Source organism: Mirounga angustirostris, unplaced genomic scaffold (genome assembly GCF_029215605.1).
Source record: "Mirounga angustirostris isolate CCGP_5_RB_7025 unplaced genomic scaffold, mMirAng1.0.hap1 SCAF_15, whole genome shotgun sequence".
Classification (NCBI taxonomy): Eukaryota; Metazoa; Chordata; class Mammalia; order Carnivora; family Phocidae; genus Mirounga; species Mirounga angustirostris.
The window spans coordinates 58,664,940-58,683,127 of NW_026991723.1; the positions used below are offsets into that span (position 1 = coordinate 58,664,940).

At 39.1% G+C, this 18,188-nt stretch overlaps 1 protein-coding gene across 4 annotated transcripts in view; it reads left to right on the forward strand.

The window, feature by feature from the left end:
- Positions 1–18,188, forward strand: part of RECK (reversion inducing cysteine rich protein with kazal motifs) — a 74,213-nt gene that overhangs the window by 17,744 nt on the left and 38,281 nt on the right. For 3 of the 4 annotated variants that reach the window (XM_045882677.3, XM_064578951.1, XM_064578949.1), the window contains 3 exons: positions 1,299–1,384; positions 2,786–2,833; positions 18,029–18,062. In XM_045882677.3, the coding sequence (XP_045738633.1) occupies positions 1,299–1,384; positions 2,786–2,833; positions 18,029–18,062 (168 nt within the window). Of the gene's footprint in view, positions 1–1,298; positions 1,385–2,785; positions 2,834–17,040; positions 17,375–18,028; positions 18,063–18,188 lie in introns of those variants that run through there. The other variant, XM_045882679.3, reaches the window with a different exon arrangement.

Sequence of the window (18,188 nt, forward strand, 5' to 3'; positions counted from 1 at the left end):
GACAGTAATAGTTTCTAGGAGGCCACTAGCTGTATGGAAACAGCAGTATACTGTATTATAGTATAGAAGTTCACAAAATTTATGACCAACATTGATTCCATTCGAAATAATTTAGAAAACGAGAGTGATTCTGAATAGTAAGCAGCGGAGATTTAGAGGAAACTATACTAGGCAAAGGGTTAGATGGAAGTCTATTACCCTTTGTACCATTAAAACATGTAGGAATACAGAAGCTTATGATATGCAGTATTTCTAGCTAGTTTTAACAGTTGGGGTGGTTTATAATTTTGAGGCCGTTTGTTTGCAGGCCATTTGTTTACTTTTTTTTTTTTTTAGCAGAATGCTTCTATTTGTTATATTAAGTCCTAGTTTCATTTGGAGAACTATGTTACCTATTGCATTAAATTCTTGACACTTTTTTCAAATGTAAATAATAATAATTTAGATGTGAATTTGCAGATGTATGTATTACATGGAAGCAGCTTAAAGTATTTCTGAAAAGAGATCAGGAGGAATGTGCTATATGCCTATGAGCATATGTCTTTCCTCTTTTTATAATTGTTACTTGTGTCTCCTAATATTATCCTAGGAGTCATTCATTGACATTTATACTTGCAAAAGTGGATGTAAAAAAATGCATTAGGACACTTTTTATAATTGCATCACCTTTTGATATTACCATAATTTGGCTGGAGAAATAGCTGCTGTGTATAAATTGAAACAGAATAGTCATTTTGCCCCGTAATTAAGTGTACTCATCAAAGTCAGTTCTTGCCTACAGGAAATGTTCCTTTCTGTCCTCTCTGTTCACTAAGTATCAGTTTCTAAACAGTATCATGGGTTTAATGCTATTCTAGGTATTTAATATTTTAAATGTAATAATCCTTGTGCCCTTTTTTGTTTGTTTGCATGTTAAGTTAAATTGGAATCTTTGCCTCTGATTCACAGTCTAAAAGTGAGGAAGGCCTCTCCTTGCTTTCCTTAACCTGTGTGTCTTCTAGAGATGCTATCTACCCAAGAGTGAGAATGATCTAAAGAGAGTTTGGGGGGGGGGGGGCAGAGAAAAGAAAGAAAAAACAAAGCACCTGATAATTATGTTGTGCAGGCTCTGAGAAGACTGACAGCACTGGGAGTGAGGGTGAGAGGAAGGCCTTAATAATTTTGAGGCCCTGCTATCTGAGCGAGTTTTCCTGTGGACACCTGCTTTGACTTTTAGTGAGATCCATGAACCAGTTTGGCATGCCATTTGTGGTGGTTACTGCTTATGACCAAAACATTTGAACATTTTGTTTTTTAAGGTGTGTTTAAGAAGTCTGATGGCTGGGTTGGCTTAGGCTGCTGTGAACTGGCTATTACCTTGGAGTGTCGACAAGCATGCAAGCAGGTAATACTGGGCAATCAGGCTCATAAGCAGCATGGAGTACAGTTTGTGTATTAGCTTTGTGTATGTTTTAGTCTTTGCCCACCTCATACATTTGGAGAGGTGACCCATGAAAGCTGCAAATTTAGCATTTCTTGCGTAGACCAGTTTCTTTTAGACTGGCTGCTTTCTCATTTACGGCTGCTGCATGTAAGGCCTTCAGCCTTTTCTTATTCTCCTCTCTGACATGCAAGAGAGAGGAAAGAGTATTATAGGAACTGAAGCCTTTTGTACTCTGCCTGTGGTCATACTTAGTCGGCTCCAAATGGTTGTATAAACTTAGAGTGTGTTGGATGAGAGCAGGTGACACAGTTGGCTTATTTAACGTTCACCTTTCCCTCTCTCTTTCACCATGGGTTTGCCCTGGGCATGTTCTTGTATCCCTTCCCTGCCCCTAAGGTGAGCATGACTCCAACAGTGAACTATGACTTCTCTTTGATTGGATAGATCTCCAGTCCAAGTCACGTTAGGCCCCTGAGTTCTTCCTCACTCTGTGTATTTTCATCGTGGTCCTCAGAGTGCTGTGGGAAAACTGGCCTCCTAGCTGCTCATACTCCCAACTGGTGAGAGTAGACTCAACTGGAAAATTTAGTTAGACTGGAAACCACAGCTGGAAAGCCTTTTCTTATTTTCTTCTTTTAATGACCGGTCTCCGGACCAGAGTACACGAGACATGGTGGCGTCTTGACTTTCATACAGACCACTGTACTGTTTAGTCTGAGCAATACTCTTTGAATAGCACACAGCCTAGCAATCTGCTGCTCTTCTCCAGTCATTGAGATGAAGCTGAGTTGCAGAGGATTTGAACTGTAAGGGATCTAGGGGGACATAAAGAGAATTGCATAAAAATAACTTTTGTTAATTGCCTGGCATAGCCTTTTCCCTCTTTAGTTGCCCACTCCACTACATGTGGATCTTTTCTGAGGAGATTGACTCATAAATCAGTATGAGAATTTAGAATATAAAGGGTTAAAGAAAAAGCAAAATATAAATGCCTTGGCAGAGCTTCACGAGAAAATTTGCTACAGAGTGGAATTCAACTAAGAAAAACGTTCTCTGATTTACATTTCTTTCAAAGTCATCTAGTTTCTGAAATAACAACAGGACCTGTTATTATGTGAGATTAAAGCCATAAAAGAGTGAAGTTTTAGCATATTGAGTAGGTTCTGGGGCTGTTTGTTTTAAAGAACTTGCGTGAAATTTGTTTGTTGTATTTTAGGAACTTTTAAGTATTGGAGCTTAAGATTTTCCTTGATGAAATAAAGAATACCATACCAGCAATTAACATATATTAATTTATGTTCTTTTTGTCCTTTGTTGAATAGCATGTATAATAAATTAATGGAGAAATTTGTTATCTTTTAGGCATCTTCAAAAAATGATATTTCCAAAGTTTGCAGAAAAGAATATGAGGTATGCATTTTATTTAACAAATTTGGATAGACTATTCAGATATTATCAAAATTGATAAAACCACTTAAAATTTAAAAATGAATTCATTCTTACATTAAATTGCCTTTTACTTTGCAGAAAATATAGCCTTGACAAAATATAGCCTTGTCATTTACCTTGTTTAGAAGTGTCACAACTTTAATTGACTTGTTGAAATTGAGCATTAATTTTAAAGAAATGCCCTGTTAGCTATACATGAATTAAGAAAATAAAATCTTAAAGTTAAAAAATTTTTTTTAAGAAATGCCTAAATCACATATACAGAGGCTTTAACCTATAATGTATTCATAATAGCAACTGGTTGTACCCAAGGTTGTACAATAGTTTTTCTTAGGTTCCATATCCTTTTTTGCCTCTTTTCCTATACCTTGACCCATCCAGGTATCCCTCTTTATAAACTGTCTCTAATTGAAAGAAACAAAATCGCACTGCCAGTGTGAGTAGCTTCAAACTTTCCTAGCTCTTGCATTTGGCAGAAAAATTACTAAATTACAAAGGCTGTATTAAATCTGAAGGACTCTTATTTCCCAGTGGTGGTCTTTCAAGCGCTGTATCTAGATGAGGTAATTCCTAGGGCAGGGGTAGAGGAGGTATTTCATGTCATGCAAATATGTACAGAAGATTGTCCCTGATGTGAAAAAGCTCCTCATTGGACTACTTTCTTCAGTTTCTAGAACTCCACTGTTAAATGTGACATTATTGTTCTTCGTAGTGTGAGACCGTGCAGTTAAAGGTACTTACATGCATATTCCTCATTCATCATTTTTATCTATAACATTGGGATTCCTTTGCTTTTAATAGTCTGTATTCTCTTGGAAAAGATAGAACAGTTCTCTTAACAGCTTCTAGATGATAGTTCTGCCTTTTTTTCTTTTCTCAATGCCTATATTATAGCTCTTGATTAATATTTTTAAATGGGAAAAATCTTATTTATCTTTTGTCCCTTTGTACTATTTGCTAAGTTATATCTGTTTCTCTGAAGACACATTTCCAAATTAACTGCAACTCTTCTCTGTTCTTAATAAAAGGAGCCTTGCTGCAAAGAAATAAAAGATCTTTTTTTTCCTTATCTCTCTACCTTTGAAATAACTAGTTTTAGTTTCTCTTGAACAAAGTGGCTAACTGTGATAATTCCTTCTTTTCTCCCACGTGATGTCTGACACTGTCCATCTCTTGTAGCCTGTCCTCCATTATTTTAGTGTGCTTCCTTCTCTTGTCTGGATTTCTGCATTGCCCTAGGAAGTCTGCCAGTATGTGTTGATGAAGGACGGGACAGGAAAGGTAAGAGAGATAAACGCTGTCCTATGAGAGAAATACTAAGGATAGTTTACTTTTCCCAGTCTGTCCTCCCTTATTGGCCTAGAATTAAGCAACTATTTTCCAAAAATCTACATGCCAAGAGGGTTCTTTTACATATATATATAAAAATATATATGTAAAATACATATACGTAGTATGATATATATGAAAAATATACATATGTAATATAAATCTGTTAAAAACTGACTCTCTAAATTATTCAAGATAATTCAAGGCTCAGTTTGATTTCTCATGTATTATTTAGAAATAAAAGAGAGATGAGCACTTTAATGCTGAAGGAAGGTTCTACATTATAAACCCCAAATAACATTCACTCTCATGATTGTTGAAGTCTAGTCCAAAGATGATGACTATTGGTTATAAAGTGAATGGGGTAAATACAGTGTAATACAACCTAGTTTAACTGGACTGGTTGTTTATCAACCTAAGAATAATTTATAAAACTAGGCTTTTAGTATCTTTTCCTTAACACTGGAGTGATCCCTGGAGTGAACTTCCAGACGTGTAAGCTGTTACTTGAGGCTTACAATTATAGGGGTTAGCATTTACCCTGCAGCATGGTTTTATGCAGTTTGATTAGATATTCAGAAAGTAAGTACTTTTATTTGGAGGAGCTAATGTTTATCTTTACTGGTAACCTGCTGCAGAACCCCTTTTGAGGGGATTTCCTGAGAAATTATGAATAAAGTTTAAAAATTTTGTTGCAACCAAGCTAAGATAAAGCAGTTAATTGTAAAGCATTGTTATGTCTGACTTTATAGCATCTGTTTCCTTTTCTCATGCAAATCAACAATTATTTATTGAATGTAAGAGGCAGTTTTATATAATAGAAAAGCATAAACTTTGGAGTTATACCTAACTTAGAATTCTAGCTAAGACTACTTATAACTTAACTTCAAATACTGAAGAATTGTATTTGAGTGAAGAAATAAAATATATACTGCACACACGAGGGCTCAGGGAAATCAGAAAGCAGAGTGAGCATGTTGGGATTTATCAGGGGAAACTTTACAAAGGAGAAAGGCCTGAAAGGTTTGGCATACTTTGGTAAGAAAGATTGTGGATCAAAAGCATGTTAGCAAAAATGCACATGGCTTGTGCAGGGGACGGAAAGAAAATAGGCCTGTTTGGGGCTGAGAATCTGTGCTTAGTTGCATAGACAACGTGGGACCAGATCTTGGAAAAATGATATTTTAGGGCTCAGCCCATCATTAAGTAGAAGGAGATGATGAAAATTCTGTAATAGGAGACCAACATAACAACTTCATATTTTAGAAAGCTAAAGCCTTAATTGTATGCATGCTAAGTTTTAGATCCCACAGACCCCTCTAACTTAGCTAAAAGCAGGTAAGGCCCCAAACTAGGATGATAATAATAGAACCAAGCATTAAGGAATAAATCAGAGATTTGAAGGCAGAATCCATCAACAGGATTTGTTAATGGTGGATTGAAAATAGTAGATAATGTTAAGGAAAATATTAAAAAAATTATTAGTGAATTGGGAGGTAGAACTGAAGAAATTATATGGACAAGCAGCACAGAAGGACAGACTAAAAGAGAGTTTAAGAGATGTGGGAGATAAAGTGTTCAAATTGGAATGCTAGAAGAAGAAAAGAGAATATGGGACAGAGGCAATATTTAATAAGACCCATCAGGGGCGCCTGGGTGGCTCAGACTGTTAAGCATCTGCCTTCGGCTCAGGTCATGATCCCAGGGTCCTGGGATCGAGTTCCACATCGGGCTCCCTGCTGAGCAGGGAGCCTGCTTCTCCCTCTCCCTCTGCCTGTCACTCCCCCTGCTTGTGCACTCTCTCTCTCTGTGTCAAAGAAAAAATAAAAAATCTTAAAAAAAAAAAAAAGAGACCCATCAAATCTCCAGCAGGATTAAAAAAAAAAAAAAAAATTCCATGCATTACTGACACACCTCATAGCCAAAGATCTTAAAAGCAGCCAGGAAGAAAAGACCTTACCTTCAAAGGAGACTAACAGCTGATTTCTCAATAGCAACAGAGGAAGTCAGACAGTGGAATGATACCTAAACTGTTCTGAAAGAAAATAATTATCAACCTAGAATTCCATATCCAGTAAAAATATTTTCTAAGAAAGGGGAAAATTAAAGGTATTTTCAGACAACAAAAATGAAGAATTGCCATACTGGACCCTTAAAGGAAGTTGTAAAATATCTTTTTTGAGATGCAAAAGAAAATGAGAATGATGAAAATACAAAGTGACTAAGTTAAAACACACACACAGATTGTAGAAAATAATATATTTTTCAATTTTTTTTTTAAAGATTTTATTTATTTTTTGACAGAGAGAGACAGTGAGAGAGGGAACACAAGCAGGGGGAGTGGGAGAGGGAGAAGCAGGCCTCCCACGGAGCAGGGAGCCCGATGCGGGGCTCAATCCCAGGACCCTGGGTTCAGGACCTGGGCCGAAGGCAGATGCTTAATTACTGAGCCACCCAGGCACCCCTTTTATTCAGTTTTTAAACAAGAGAAAATACACAGCAACAATAGCATATATGTTGGGAAGGGAGTTTAAAGAAATTGAGGGATATTAGTGTTAGGTGTTTTTAAATGTAATGACCTGTATCTCAGAGGTAGTTAGGAATACAGGACTAAAGAGGAGGAGAGAGATCATGCCCAAGTCAACCATGAAGTAACCCTTGAACCTTGAGAGTTAAAGAAAACTCGATGAAAGAGAAAGTGTTGAAAAAAGTGGAGAGCTGGATTTTGAAATTGCTTTTTTAGGGACCTAGAAGAGAAGGATACAGATACCGATTAGGAGGACCCTACCTATGTTGAATGAGACTGTTGGAATGAGATGTTCCAAGAAAAAGAGATCTAACTTTCTATCAGTGGAGATGTTCAAGCAAGGGCTTACTGGATTCACATACTGTGGAAGGGATTTCTGCAATGGATGGGAGATTTAGCTAATGATCTCCCAACTCTGCAGTTCTCTTTTTCTGACCCGTAGCTAAGAAAGAGTACTTCCTTCAGTACTGATGAGTATTTTTTCAGAATCACACTTTTTTTCGTTTTAAGATTTTATTTATTTTGACAGAAGGAGAGAGACAGCAAGAGAGGGAAAACAAGCAGGGGGAGTGGGAGAAGGAGAAGCAGGCTTCCCGTTGAGCAGGGAGCCCGATGCGGGGCTCGATCCCAGGACCCTGGGATCATGACCTGAGCCGAAGGCAGATGCTTAACAGTCTGAGCCACCCAGGCGCCCCTTGTTTTGTTTTGTTTTAAAGTAGTCTGCACACCCAGCGTGGAGCCCAGTGCGGGGCTTGAACTCACTAACCTGAGCTGATATCAAAAGTGCTGCTTAACCCACTGAGCCACCCAAGCTGCCCATAGAATCACACTTTTGATTAGAGCCACCATTATCAACCAGTGGCTTGATAACTCAGGTGTCATGGGCACGCTCAGTTCTAGGTTCCCCATGCATTTTCACAGGTGTGGTCCTTGGCGCCTGGAAGTATTGGTCAGGCCACATGGATTCATAGATGTGTGATACTAGAACCAGGGATGATAGTCAAAATATTCAACAGCTGGAATGACGTAGGCACCAGCTGAACAGATGCTGGCTGTAAACCATCAGCAAGCCATACTAGCACACGCTGCCTCATTAAAGCCAAAGTACGAACTAAGTTGTATTGTCTCTGAGTTGTGAGACATCTAGTATAATTTTTTTTTTTTTTAAGATTTTATTTATTTGACGGAGAGAGACACAGCGAGAGAGGGAACACAAGCAGGGGGGGTGGGAGAGGGAGAAGCAGGCCTCCCGCTGAGCAGGGAGCCCGACGTAGGGCTCGATCCCAGGACCCCAGGATCATGACCTGAGCCGAAGGCAGATGCTTAACGACTGAACCACCCAGGCACCTCGTCTAGTATAATTTTTTTACATAGTCTTTGTCTGCAAGTTGGCTGAAAATAATATCTTCTTCTAGCCACCAAAATGGTAATTAAAAAAAGAATTTTGTTGTTTATAGTTTCTTTCTTAATATCAGGATAAATACGTTATCATGTTACCATGATGTGAGGCTGATGAATCTCCAGAGACTTGGCAGTGGCTTGATGACACAAATTTTAGGTTTGGGTTCATAAATTTATTTCATAACCTTTATGTCAGGCTTTACTACCATTCTTATAACATAGTGGTCATAAATATAAATACCTTTTCCATTTGCTGAGTGAGCCACTGCAATACAGTGCTACAGATTTTCATCAGACTTTTACATTTTTATTTGTTTCTTCTTCCTTTCACAGATCCTCCTCTATGTTTTTCTTTATATTCTTTTTAGAAATATCATTTTCATTTCTTTCTTGGCTTTTTTTTCAGTCCAGTTATTTGATGTTACTTCATTAAGGAAGGTGAGAAACTATAAAGGAAAGGCAGTAGGAGGTATTTTTGTGAGGACTCACTTTTTTTTTTTTTTTTATCTTAAAGGCATTTAAGTTTTAAACTAAACAGTTGCTAAACAAAACTAAAATAATGTTCTGTTCTGGGGTTCTGGTTCTGTGAGAATGCTAAGATAAAATTAAGACTCTGAGGATATTAAAAAGAGGCTCTAAGAACCACAAAAACAAAGGTGGTCGGCCTTGTGAGTTTCAGACTCAGTTCTGTCAGCACCATCCTGTCAACACACAGCTCAGTGCATAAGACAAAGGTTCAGGTATGTGTTACTTTTTATTTCTCGTCATGTGTTCAAAATTCAAAACGGTGTACAATTAGAAGTCTCTTTTCAACCTCCTGTACTACAGCCACCCAGTTCCTAAAGTCATTTATGTGTATAAAAGCAAATATATATACATATTTGCTTTTATATTTTATATTTAATATACTTACATTAAATATATATATAATATGTATTATATATATATATATTTATGTGGTTCTCCTCCACCCCCTGTAACACAAATGATCATATCCCTGGATGCCAGTGTTTGGTACATAGTTACATATGTCTACATGGGCTGTACAGTGTATTCTCAGGAAGTGTCACAATAAAATGTTCTGCTTTAAAGATTTCTATGTATTAATTTTATTTTGTTCCTTTTTCTCTCAAATTAACCTTGATTCTAGATTTACTACCAGAAGCATAAAGGAAAGGGATGAAGAAGTAGCCCTAAAAATTTAGAGATAAGAAGGCAGGGATGTCAGGGCCAGCAGGATTATCTGGACAGCTAGAGGCCTCTGATGCCTCATGTGATTGGATCTGTTCTGCAGTGTTCTAAGAATAGAGTAGACCATCTTGTATGTCAAGTGATAGTCTAGGTTGTAGTTAGTCAGCTCTGGGGAATTTAGCAAGAAGAATAATATGGTACTTTGCCCGAGCAAAGCCTTCAGGACCTAGATGTAAAGCTTCTTTTAGTTAGTACTAAGGAAACTCCCAAGAATCGGCAGAATATAGTAAATAGAAGACTGTGAATGGGGGCTTATCCGTGATAAAATGCTATACTGAGACCCGCTATCAGAGTAGATGTGGGCCGTTACCTGCAGCTGATGAGCTCCAAAAAGAGCGAAACCTATTAGGTCCTGCAGTACTGGCTTCAGAAATAAAACCTTGATTATATTTCATTTGTATGTGGTTTTGTTTTGTTATATTTTGTATTGGAAGGGAATAACTCCTATTCAGTCTCCTTGTGCTAGTGTATTTCCTCTTCTAGTCCTTTCTTCTCAGGAGTCACCTGAATGAGATCATTCCAAAGGGAAGTTGGATCAAGCTTGATTAGATTGTGACCTGGTCTAATCTAAATGGCCAGGTTCTTCCCCCCAGGCAATCTCATCTACTCCCCTAGTTTTAACTGTCCCAATGTGATGACAACTACAAAATCTTTGGCTAAACATTTTCTCTGAGGTCCTGAGTCATTACTGAATATTTGTACTTTTGATGTTCAATGGGCATTTCAAATCAGCCAAACTGATTGTTACCTTCCCTACTTCCCCTTCCCTCTACCCCATTGCTGCACAGCGTGTGCGTGCATGTTCGAGTGCATGTTCACACGCGCACGCACACACACACACACACACATGCACACACAAATCCAAAACAAAAACTTACCATTTTTTATACATTTCTTTTTTTTTTTTTTTTAAAGATTTTATTTATTTATTCATGAGAGACAGAGAGAGAGAGAGGCAGAGGGAGAAGCAGGCTCCCAAGGAGCAGGGAGCCCGATGCGGGACTCGATCCCAGGACCCTGGGATCATGACCTGAGCCGAAGGCAGACGCTTAACGACTGAGCCACCCAGGCGCCCTTTTTATACATTTCTTGTTTGATTGTTCCAGTGTAGTCCTCCCAGACACATAAACTAAAAGCCTAAGAGGTATTGTCTACTCTTCCTCTTTCTCACCACCTCCCACAAATAAGTGACTATCAAGCCCTAAAGATTTGCCTCCAAAATCTATCTTCAGTCAGTCTCCTTTCCAGATCGTCAGTTACTGCCTTACCTCAGGCACCACTTTTCTGGACTACAGTAGCTGCCCAACGAGCCTTCCTATCTAATTTCTCCCCTTATTTACTCTCCACTTCTCATAGGGTGATCTCTTTAAAGACTAGATGTGGTCATGTCACTCCTTCCTTAAAACTCTTCAGTGGCTCACCTGTAGGATACAGTCCATGTTCCTCAGCCTGGTAAACTAAGCTTTTCTCCATCTAGCCACTGACGGTCTTCTCCTTTACGCTTGAGCAGTATGCTACTTGTAATTTCCCAGATTGACCATGTGTTTTGTTAGTTGTAGTTGTACAGCCTGTTTGTTCTACCTAGAATTCCCTCTCCCGGAATCCATCCTCTTACCCCACCCGGTGGTGTGCTGGAGCCAACTCCTACTAGCTAGGGAGAACTGTTGGGTAAATACTCAGGAATTTTGCCAGCCAGTTTTTAACTCAAAAACAGCCATGATGGGGGCATTTTCACCACAAACATCAGCAAATATTACAAATCAGGACTTTCCCTCCACCCCCACCCCTACAAAAGTTGGTCCTAGCACACCAGCACTCCTGTCCAACTGACAACCACCTTAGCCTCAAATTCTGGCTTAGGTAGTTCTTTGAAACCTTTCCTGCCCAGCTCTCTACACACATAAAATTGCTACTTCTAAACACTTTACAGGCTTGATTATAGCATTTTTCAACTTATAGTGTAACTCTCTGTTTACATGTCCCTTTTTAATACTAAACTCTTGAGTTCCTAGGGCAGAGTGTACCTCTCAGTTGTCTTTGCATCTGTCATTCATTCACTTAACATTCACTGAACTGATAACACACCAAACTTGATATACTTAATGTGTCTCAGGCACTGTTCTCAGGGTACAAAGGTGAAAGGATTTAGCCATTGTCTGTAAGAAGCTCATAGCTAGTCCATGGGAAGAGAGAAATTCAAATAGTTCATTACAATACAGTGAGACAAGTCCATTGCTAGAAGTCTGTATAAGACACATTGGAGCCTGAAGGGAAACAAAACAAAACACACAACCCTGCCCGGTGTAATGGGAAAGTCTTCACAGAGCTGGTAAGGCTTAAAGGATGAACAAAAATTTGTTGCCTGTAAATAGGTGCTAAAAACAGTATTTTTATAGATAGAATTTCTCAGTAGAAATTTTTTCCATTCTGGACAGCTGAATTACACAACGTTTTTTGTTTCAGAGTAAATAGCAGTTTTATGTGGAAACCTTGTGTAAATGTCTATGAATTCGGCATTCTCAGAATGAGTACAGAAAGCATTGAATACTGTATCTATCACAATAATGTTGTATAGCGACTATCCCCAAACTCCATAGCCTGAAACAATAACAGTTGATCATTTCTTACGAATCTAAGGACCAGGTAGGCAGTTCTGATCTGGCCAACCTTAGCTGATTTTGGCTGGGCTTACTCATGCTTCTGCAGTCAGCTTGCGGGTCAGCCTGAGCCTAGCTTCTGTAGGATGCTGTTGGCTAAGTTAGCTCGGCTCTCTTCCATGTGTCTCTTCTAGCCCTGTAGCTCAGGCATGTTCCTGTGGTGGTGATAGGGGCTGAAGAGAGGAAGTGGAAAGATGCAAGTCTCTGTGCAGGCCTTTGCTTGCCTCAAGCTTGCTACTGTCCACTGGACCAAAGCAGATCATGTGGCTAAGTCCAGAGTTAGTGTGAGAGAAATAGAGGGAAATGTGAAGAACTGGGACGATTACTGCACTCATTCTACCAAAACACTGTGCTGAGCTCTGTCCTAGACCTTGTGTTACTCTACAGATGTTACTTGCCCTTCAATTTGCTTCCAGTTGGTTGGATGCACTGGTGATAATGAGCAAACTTCTTTGAGCAGTCTAGACCTATTATTCTTATTTCCAGTTTTAGGTGTTTTTATCCAACTCTTGAAATGATATTTATTATTTGGGAGGCAGAAACTGAAAAGTCACTTGTTTAGCAATATCCATATCATGATATTAAATCCTTTACATATTCTGGTCGCTTAAACTTTTTGACTAAAAAGCCATGGTGTCCACAACAAAGAAAAAACATCTTGTAGAGATATAAAAACATGTTGTTTTTTTTTTAAATAAAAACATGTTTGTTTGTTTTTTTTAAAGATTTTATTTATCCATTTGACAGAGACACAGCGAGAGAGGGAACACAAGCAGGGGGAGTGGGAGAGGGAGAAGCAGGCTTCCCACTGAGAAGGGAGCCTGACGCGGGGCTCTATCCCAGGACCCTGGGATCATGACCCGTGCCGAAGGCAGACGCTTAACGACTAAGCCACCCAGGTGCCCCAAAACATGTTTGTTTTTAAAGGTCAATTGTTTAGGTGCACCTGGCTGGCTCAGTTGGTAGAGCATGCGACTCTTGATCTGGGGTTGTGAGTTCAAGCCCTGCATTGGGCCTAGAGCTTACTTAAAATAAAATAAAGTAAAATAGAGATCAATTATTTAATATCTCCAACTTAGCATCTGATGAGCTAGATTCCTCATATGAGATGCAAAACTTCAAAGTGGGAGAAATTTCAGTCCATTTATGAAAAAGAAACATTTTATTTATCAAGGCCTTAACAACAGAGCAGCTCCTTTACTTTTAACTAGTAGCCTTGGGAATAGGGAACATTAAATAACAGTTCATAGAATGTGCTCTTTTGGGTCTTTGTCCAGAAGTGATTGAAATATCCAAAATGAACCCCCTTTTTTTAAATGAGGTTCATATGATCAGTGTTTGTTTAGTTTTCATCATCCTCATCATTGAGACAAGTGGGCAAATGGAGAATTGTTAGAAAGGAAGAAGGGAGTCCCAGAAATGGAAAAGTATGTGTGGCAGAGACAGAAAATAAATCCACAGAGCCAACTTCTGAACAAGTGGTTGGACCAGGAGAGTCTACCTTCCAGTTGCACCCCAATGGCTCTTCCCCCAAAGGAGGGTCACTGTGGCTTGCAGGATCACTATGGTTCCCTAGACTTTGATTTTACTTTGTATTTTAGTTTTTCTGCCAGGCTTGCCCCCGATAACCTGCTCCCAACACTAGGTGGAAGGGCTTGCTGCTGTTCTCTAAAGCCAGTGGGAGTAGGGCAGGGAGCTGGAAGTAGCTACCTGAGGAAAGATTTCATGATCAAATATTTTTAAGAGAAATAATATGAACCTTAAGAAATGATTGTTGTCAGGGCGCCTGGGTGGCTCAGTTGGTTAAGCGACTGCCTTCAGCTCAGGTCATGATCCCAGGGTCCTGGGATCGAGTCCCGCATCGGGCTCCCTGCTCTCCGGGGAGCCTGCTTCTCCCTCTCCCACTCCCCCTGCTTGTGTTCCCTCTCTCGCTGTGTCTCTCTCTGTCAAATAAATAAATAAAATCTTTGAAAAAAAAAAAAAAAAAAAAAGAAATAAGAAATGATTGTTGTCGGGCGCCTGGGTGGCTCAGTCGGTTAAGCGACTGCCTTCGGCTCAGGTCATGATCCTGGAGTCCCGGGATCGAGTCCCGCATCGGGCTCCCTGCTCAGCGGAGGGTCTGCTTCTCCCTCTGACCCTCCTCCCTCTCGTGCTCTCTGTCTCTCGTTCTCTCTCGCAAATAAATAAATAAAATCTTAAAAAAGAAATGATTGTTGTCCCCACAGTTTAGTGTGCTGACTCTAAAAATAGGGGAATGTTAAAAAGAGATTACAATGTGGACATAAATTCAACCTGCATTGGCTGCATTCGGAAAAATAATCCAGTCTTCTTACAGTGTAGTGGCATGAGAGAAAGTCTGGGTTCCAGCCCTGGCTCTGCCCTTTGTTTACTGTGTATCTCTGTCTCGCCAGCTGGATAGTGAAGGCTTTTGGATTTGAAGATCTCTCGGGATCCTGTCAATCCAGCACACTGCTGTGTTCTTTGGGTCTCTGAGGTTGTGGTAGACCCTCATCTTGGTAACACTGTCATTTTTATCTATTCTAGAGTAAGATGAGCAGAGTGAGGGAGTTGTTGTATGGAGGCACAGAGCTTATAGTAATGGCAAAAGGTCAGAAGAGGTTCCATGTTAGTATAAAGCCTCAGTTACCTCTTTCACCACCAGATGGTGGCCAGACATTTGCAAGACTTAAGAATTAGCTTTAGCTAAGACTTAACAAATGTCTTAGGAAATGAAGAAATTATAAGTTAATGGTGTAACTGATTAATCATGTCTTAAACCCTGTCGCACTAGTCAGCAATAATTTCAGCAGTGAAAAGGTAGAGTTACCTATAGTTTATACATTAGATATAGTTACCCAAGGTATAGTTTATGCCTACTTACAGTTACCTAAGGTTAAGAAATCTTTATCAAAGAGGATCAGAGTTTGAAATCATGATGAGTATAAAGTAAGCAAGAGAGAATTGATGAATTCATCAAATGCTGGTATACTTGAATGAAGAACCATTCTTTAAAACCTTACAATTAATAAAGATAAAAATAGAGATAAAATGGTGTTTATTAATACTATAGGTACTGCTATATGGAAATATAAATGTTTTTAGTTCAATAAGTTAAGGCAAACTTATCCACAAAAGGTCTATCAGTGAACATTAAGAGGAAATCAGAAGTGCTTAAGGATCATTTCTGAACTGTGGATGTGACATCGAGTTGTGCCCTTCTTCTACCTTAGGAGTTGACAGACTTTTTCTGTGAAGGGTCAGATAGCAAATATTTTAGGCTTGCAGTTTATATGGCCTTTGTCTACTCAACTCTACCATTGTAGTATGAAGTTGCCATATGCAGTACGTAAACAAATGGGTGTGACTGTTCCAATAAAACTTTATTTACAAAAATGGGCAGCAGGCAAGGTTTGGCCATGTGCCATAGTTTGCCAACCCACCTGTAGGCGAAGGCTAGAGTTCTAAGCATTTCTCCTTTTTAGGCCTCCATCTCTGGCTTTGGTCAAATAAGGGGTTGAATTAGAGGATCTCTGACATTTTTCAGGTTTTGTGTCCTTTGGTATCTCTCCCTGAAGCTAAGTGATCCACCAGGCCAACTCCAGAATGAGTTTTCTTTTATTTGTAAGGTCAAGTTTCTAAAAACCCAACTTGAACAAATCTGTACGTCTCTAGAACAGGGTTTCTGAACCTTGGCACTATTGATATTTTGGTCTGTTGTTTGTTGCTGTTGTAAAGAGGCTGCCCTGTGCTTCTAGGATGTTTAGCAGCATCTCTGGCCTCCTCTACCCATTAGATGCCAGCAGCACATACACTGTTCCCCTGCACCAAATGTCCCCTGGGAAGCAAATCACCCCCAGCTGAGAACCACTGCTCTGGAGACTCGTATGAGTAACTGGAAGAGTATCAAAACTGGAAATCAGGCCATTTGACCCAGGATGGCCACAGAGATAATAAACGCCTTCCTTCAGGTACAAGGTCAAAAAAGCCAAGCCCAAAAGAACAACTGGTTTATCAGAAAAAGAAAGTGAGAATCAAAGGGGGCTGGAAATTTGGTAGTAGATTGCTTTTTATTTTTATTTATTGATTGATTTTTTTTTTTTTTTTGAGAGAGAGAGAGTGAGAAAGGGAGTGGGGTGGGGGGGTGGGCGGGCAAGAGGACAGAGAGAGAGGAAGAGAGAAAATCCTAAGCAGGCTCCACACCTGGTCCCACACACTCCAACTCGGGGCTCGATCTTCTGGTCCTGAGATCATGACCTGAGCCAAAATCCAGAGTTGGACGCTTAACTGACTGAGCCACCCAGGTGCCCCAGTAGATTGCATTTTAATATTGATTTAGATCATTTTGTGGAAAATGTTCCTAAAACCACTGAACCAAAATAGATGGCTATCTATAACAGGTAAGTAAAAAGTCAAACAAAGAAACGTGGATGAAGAGAGATCTAGAAGAGATCATTAACACCAAAAATGTTTAGTTTTCACTCCTCATATCGCTTGATGAGATCTCTAACAGAAAGAATTCATACTGTATGAATTCATTAGCCCTTATCTATCAAGTCAGGGTTTTTTGTTTTGTTTTGCTTTAAATGGATAAATCAAGTATGGTTTATTTCTACAGTAGAATATTATTTACTGGAGAAAATGAATGCAGTATAGCTTCACACAACTACATAGATGGATCCTTTAAAGTAGATTTTAAATTTTTTTTTTTTAAGATTTTATTTATTTGAGAGAGAGAGAATGAGAGACAGAGAGCATGAGAGGGAGGAGGGTCAGAGGGAGAAGCAGACTCCCTGCCGAGCAGGGAGCCCGATGCGGGACTCGATCCCGGGACTCCAGGATCATGACCTGAGCCGAAGGCAGTCGCTTTAACCAACTGAGCCACCCAGGCGCCCTAAAAGTAGATTTTAAATGTCAATAAAGCTGGTCTTTTAAAAGTCCAGCTGGCTTGTGATTTAGCTACAATTAAAAGCCAGTCATCTCTATTCAACTAAAAGAGCACTTGATTTCCATCTTCCTTTTACTTATGCCCATATTATTTCTTTTAGGAATTCATTCTCTTCCAATTGTAAGGGATATTAATCATAGCTGACAAGCCCTGAATATCCAGACGGCTTTGAACAAGAAATTTTTTGGTTTTGTCTTATTTTGCCTCTTGTTTTCCTTACAGTGACTTTAACACAGTGTGATATTTTCTGAACAGTGATCTAAGAACTCGAAATACTAATTCTAGTCTCAGGCTCTGCTTTTGACTTGCTCTATGATCTGGGGCAGACTCCCCTCTGCTGAGGAAACGGTTTCTTCATCTTTAAAATGATAGAGATCCCCCAACTTCCCAGGGTAATTATATAAGAATCATCTTTTTATTTTTATTTTTATTTTTATTCCAGTATAGTTAACATACAGTGTTATATTAGTTTCAGGAATACAATATTGTGATTCAACAATTACATAAGAATTATCTTTGAAGGCTTGTTTAATATGTAGATTTCTGTGGTTCATTCCCCCATTCTGATTCTGTAGTGTAGGGTAAGGACTAGGAAGCCCAGGTGATTCTGGTACATGGCCATGTTTGAGAACAAGTAGAGATGAACTCTAAGGACCTTTCAACTCTAAAATGCAGTGGTTACGTGAAATCTCTATTTCCCTAAATGCCTTTTATTATATTATCTTCTGGGAGCTCTTTTTATATACTGCAAGAAATAATTGAGATTAATACATTGTAGGTCACTCCACATACACACACAGGTACAGCTTTGGTTTGCTATAATGTGATCATCTTATGGCTCAGGATGAGAATCTTGACCCCCAATAATTGTGTTAGAAGATGGTTTCCCTTTTTACCAGGGTGCCATCTCAGCTTCTTTGTCTTCATCCTTGGATTTAGAGAAGAATTAAATAGTCTGATATTCTGATTTCCATGTAACCATAAAGTGGAATAAAATTAGGAATTCTGCATGGTGGTTAACTTGTTTGTTTTTCTTTAATTTACAGAATGCTCTTTTCAGTTGCATTAGCAGAAATGAAAGTAAGTATATTGTCAATGGTTATATGAACAGTCCAAAGAGCAAAACTCAGTTTAAGAATACAATTTAGCTGTTATAAGCATTGCCAAGACCTGACATTATGACATGGGCTGTTAGTAAGCTGCATG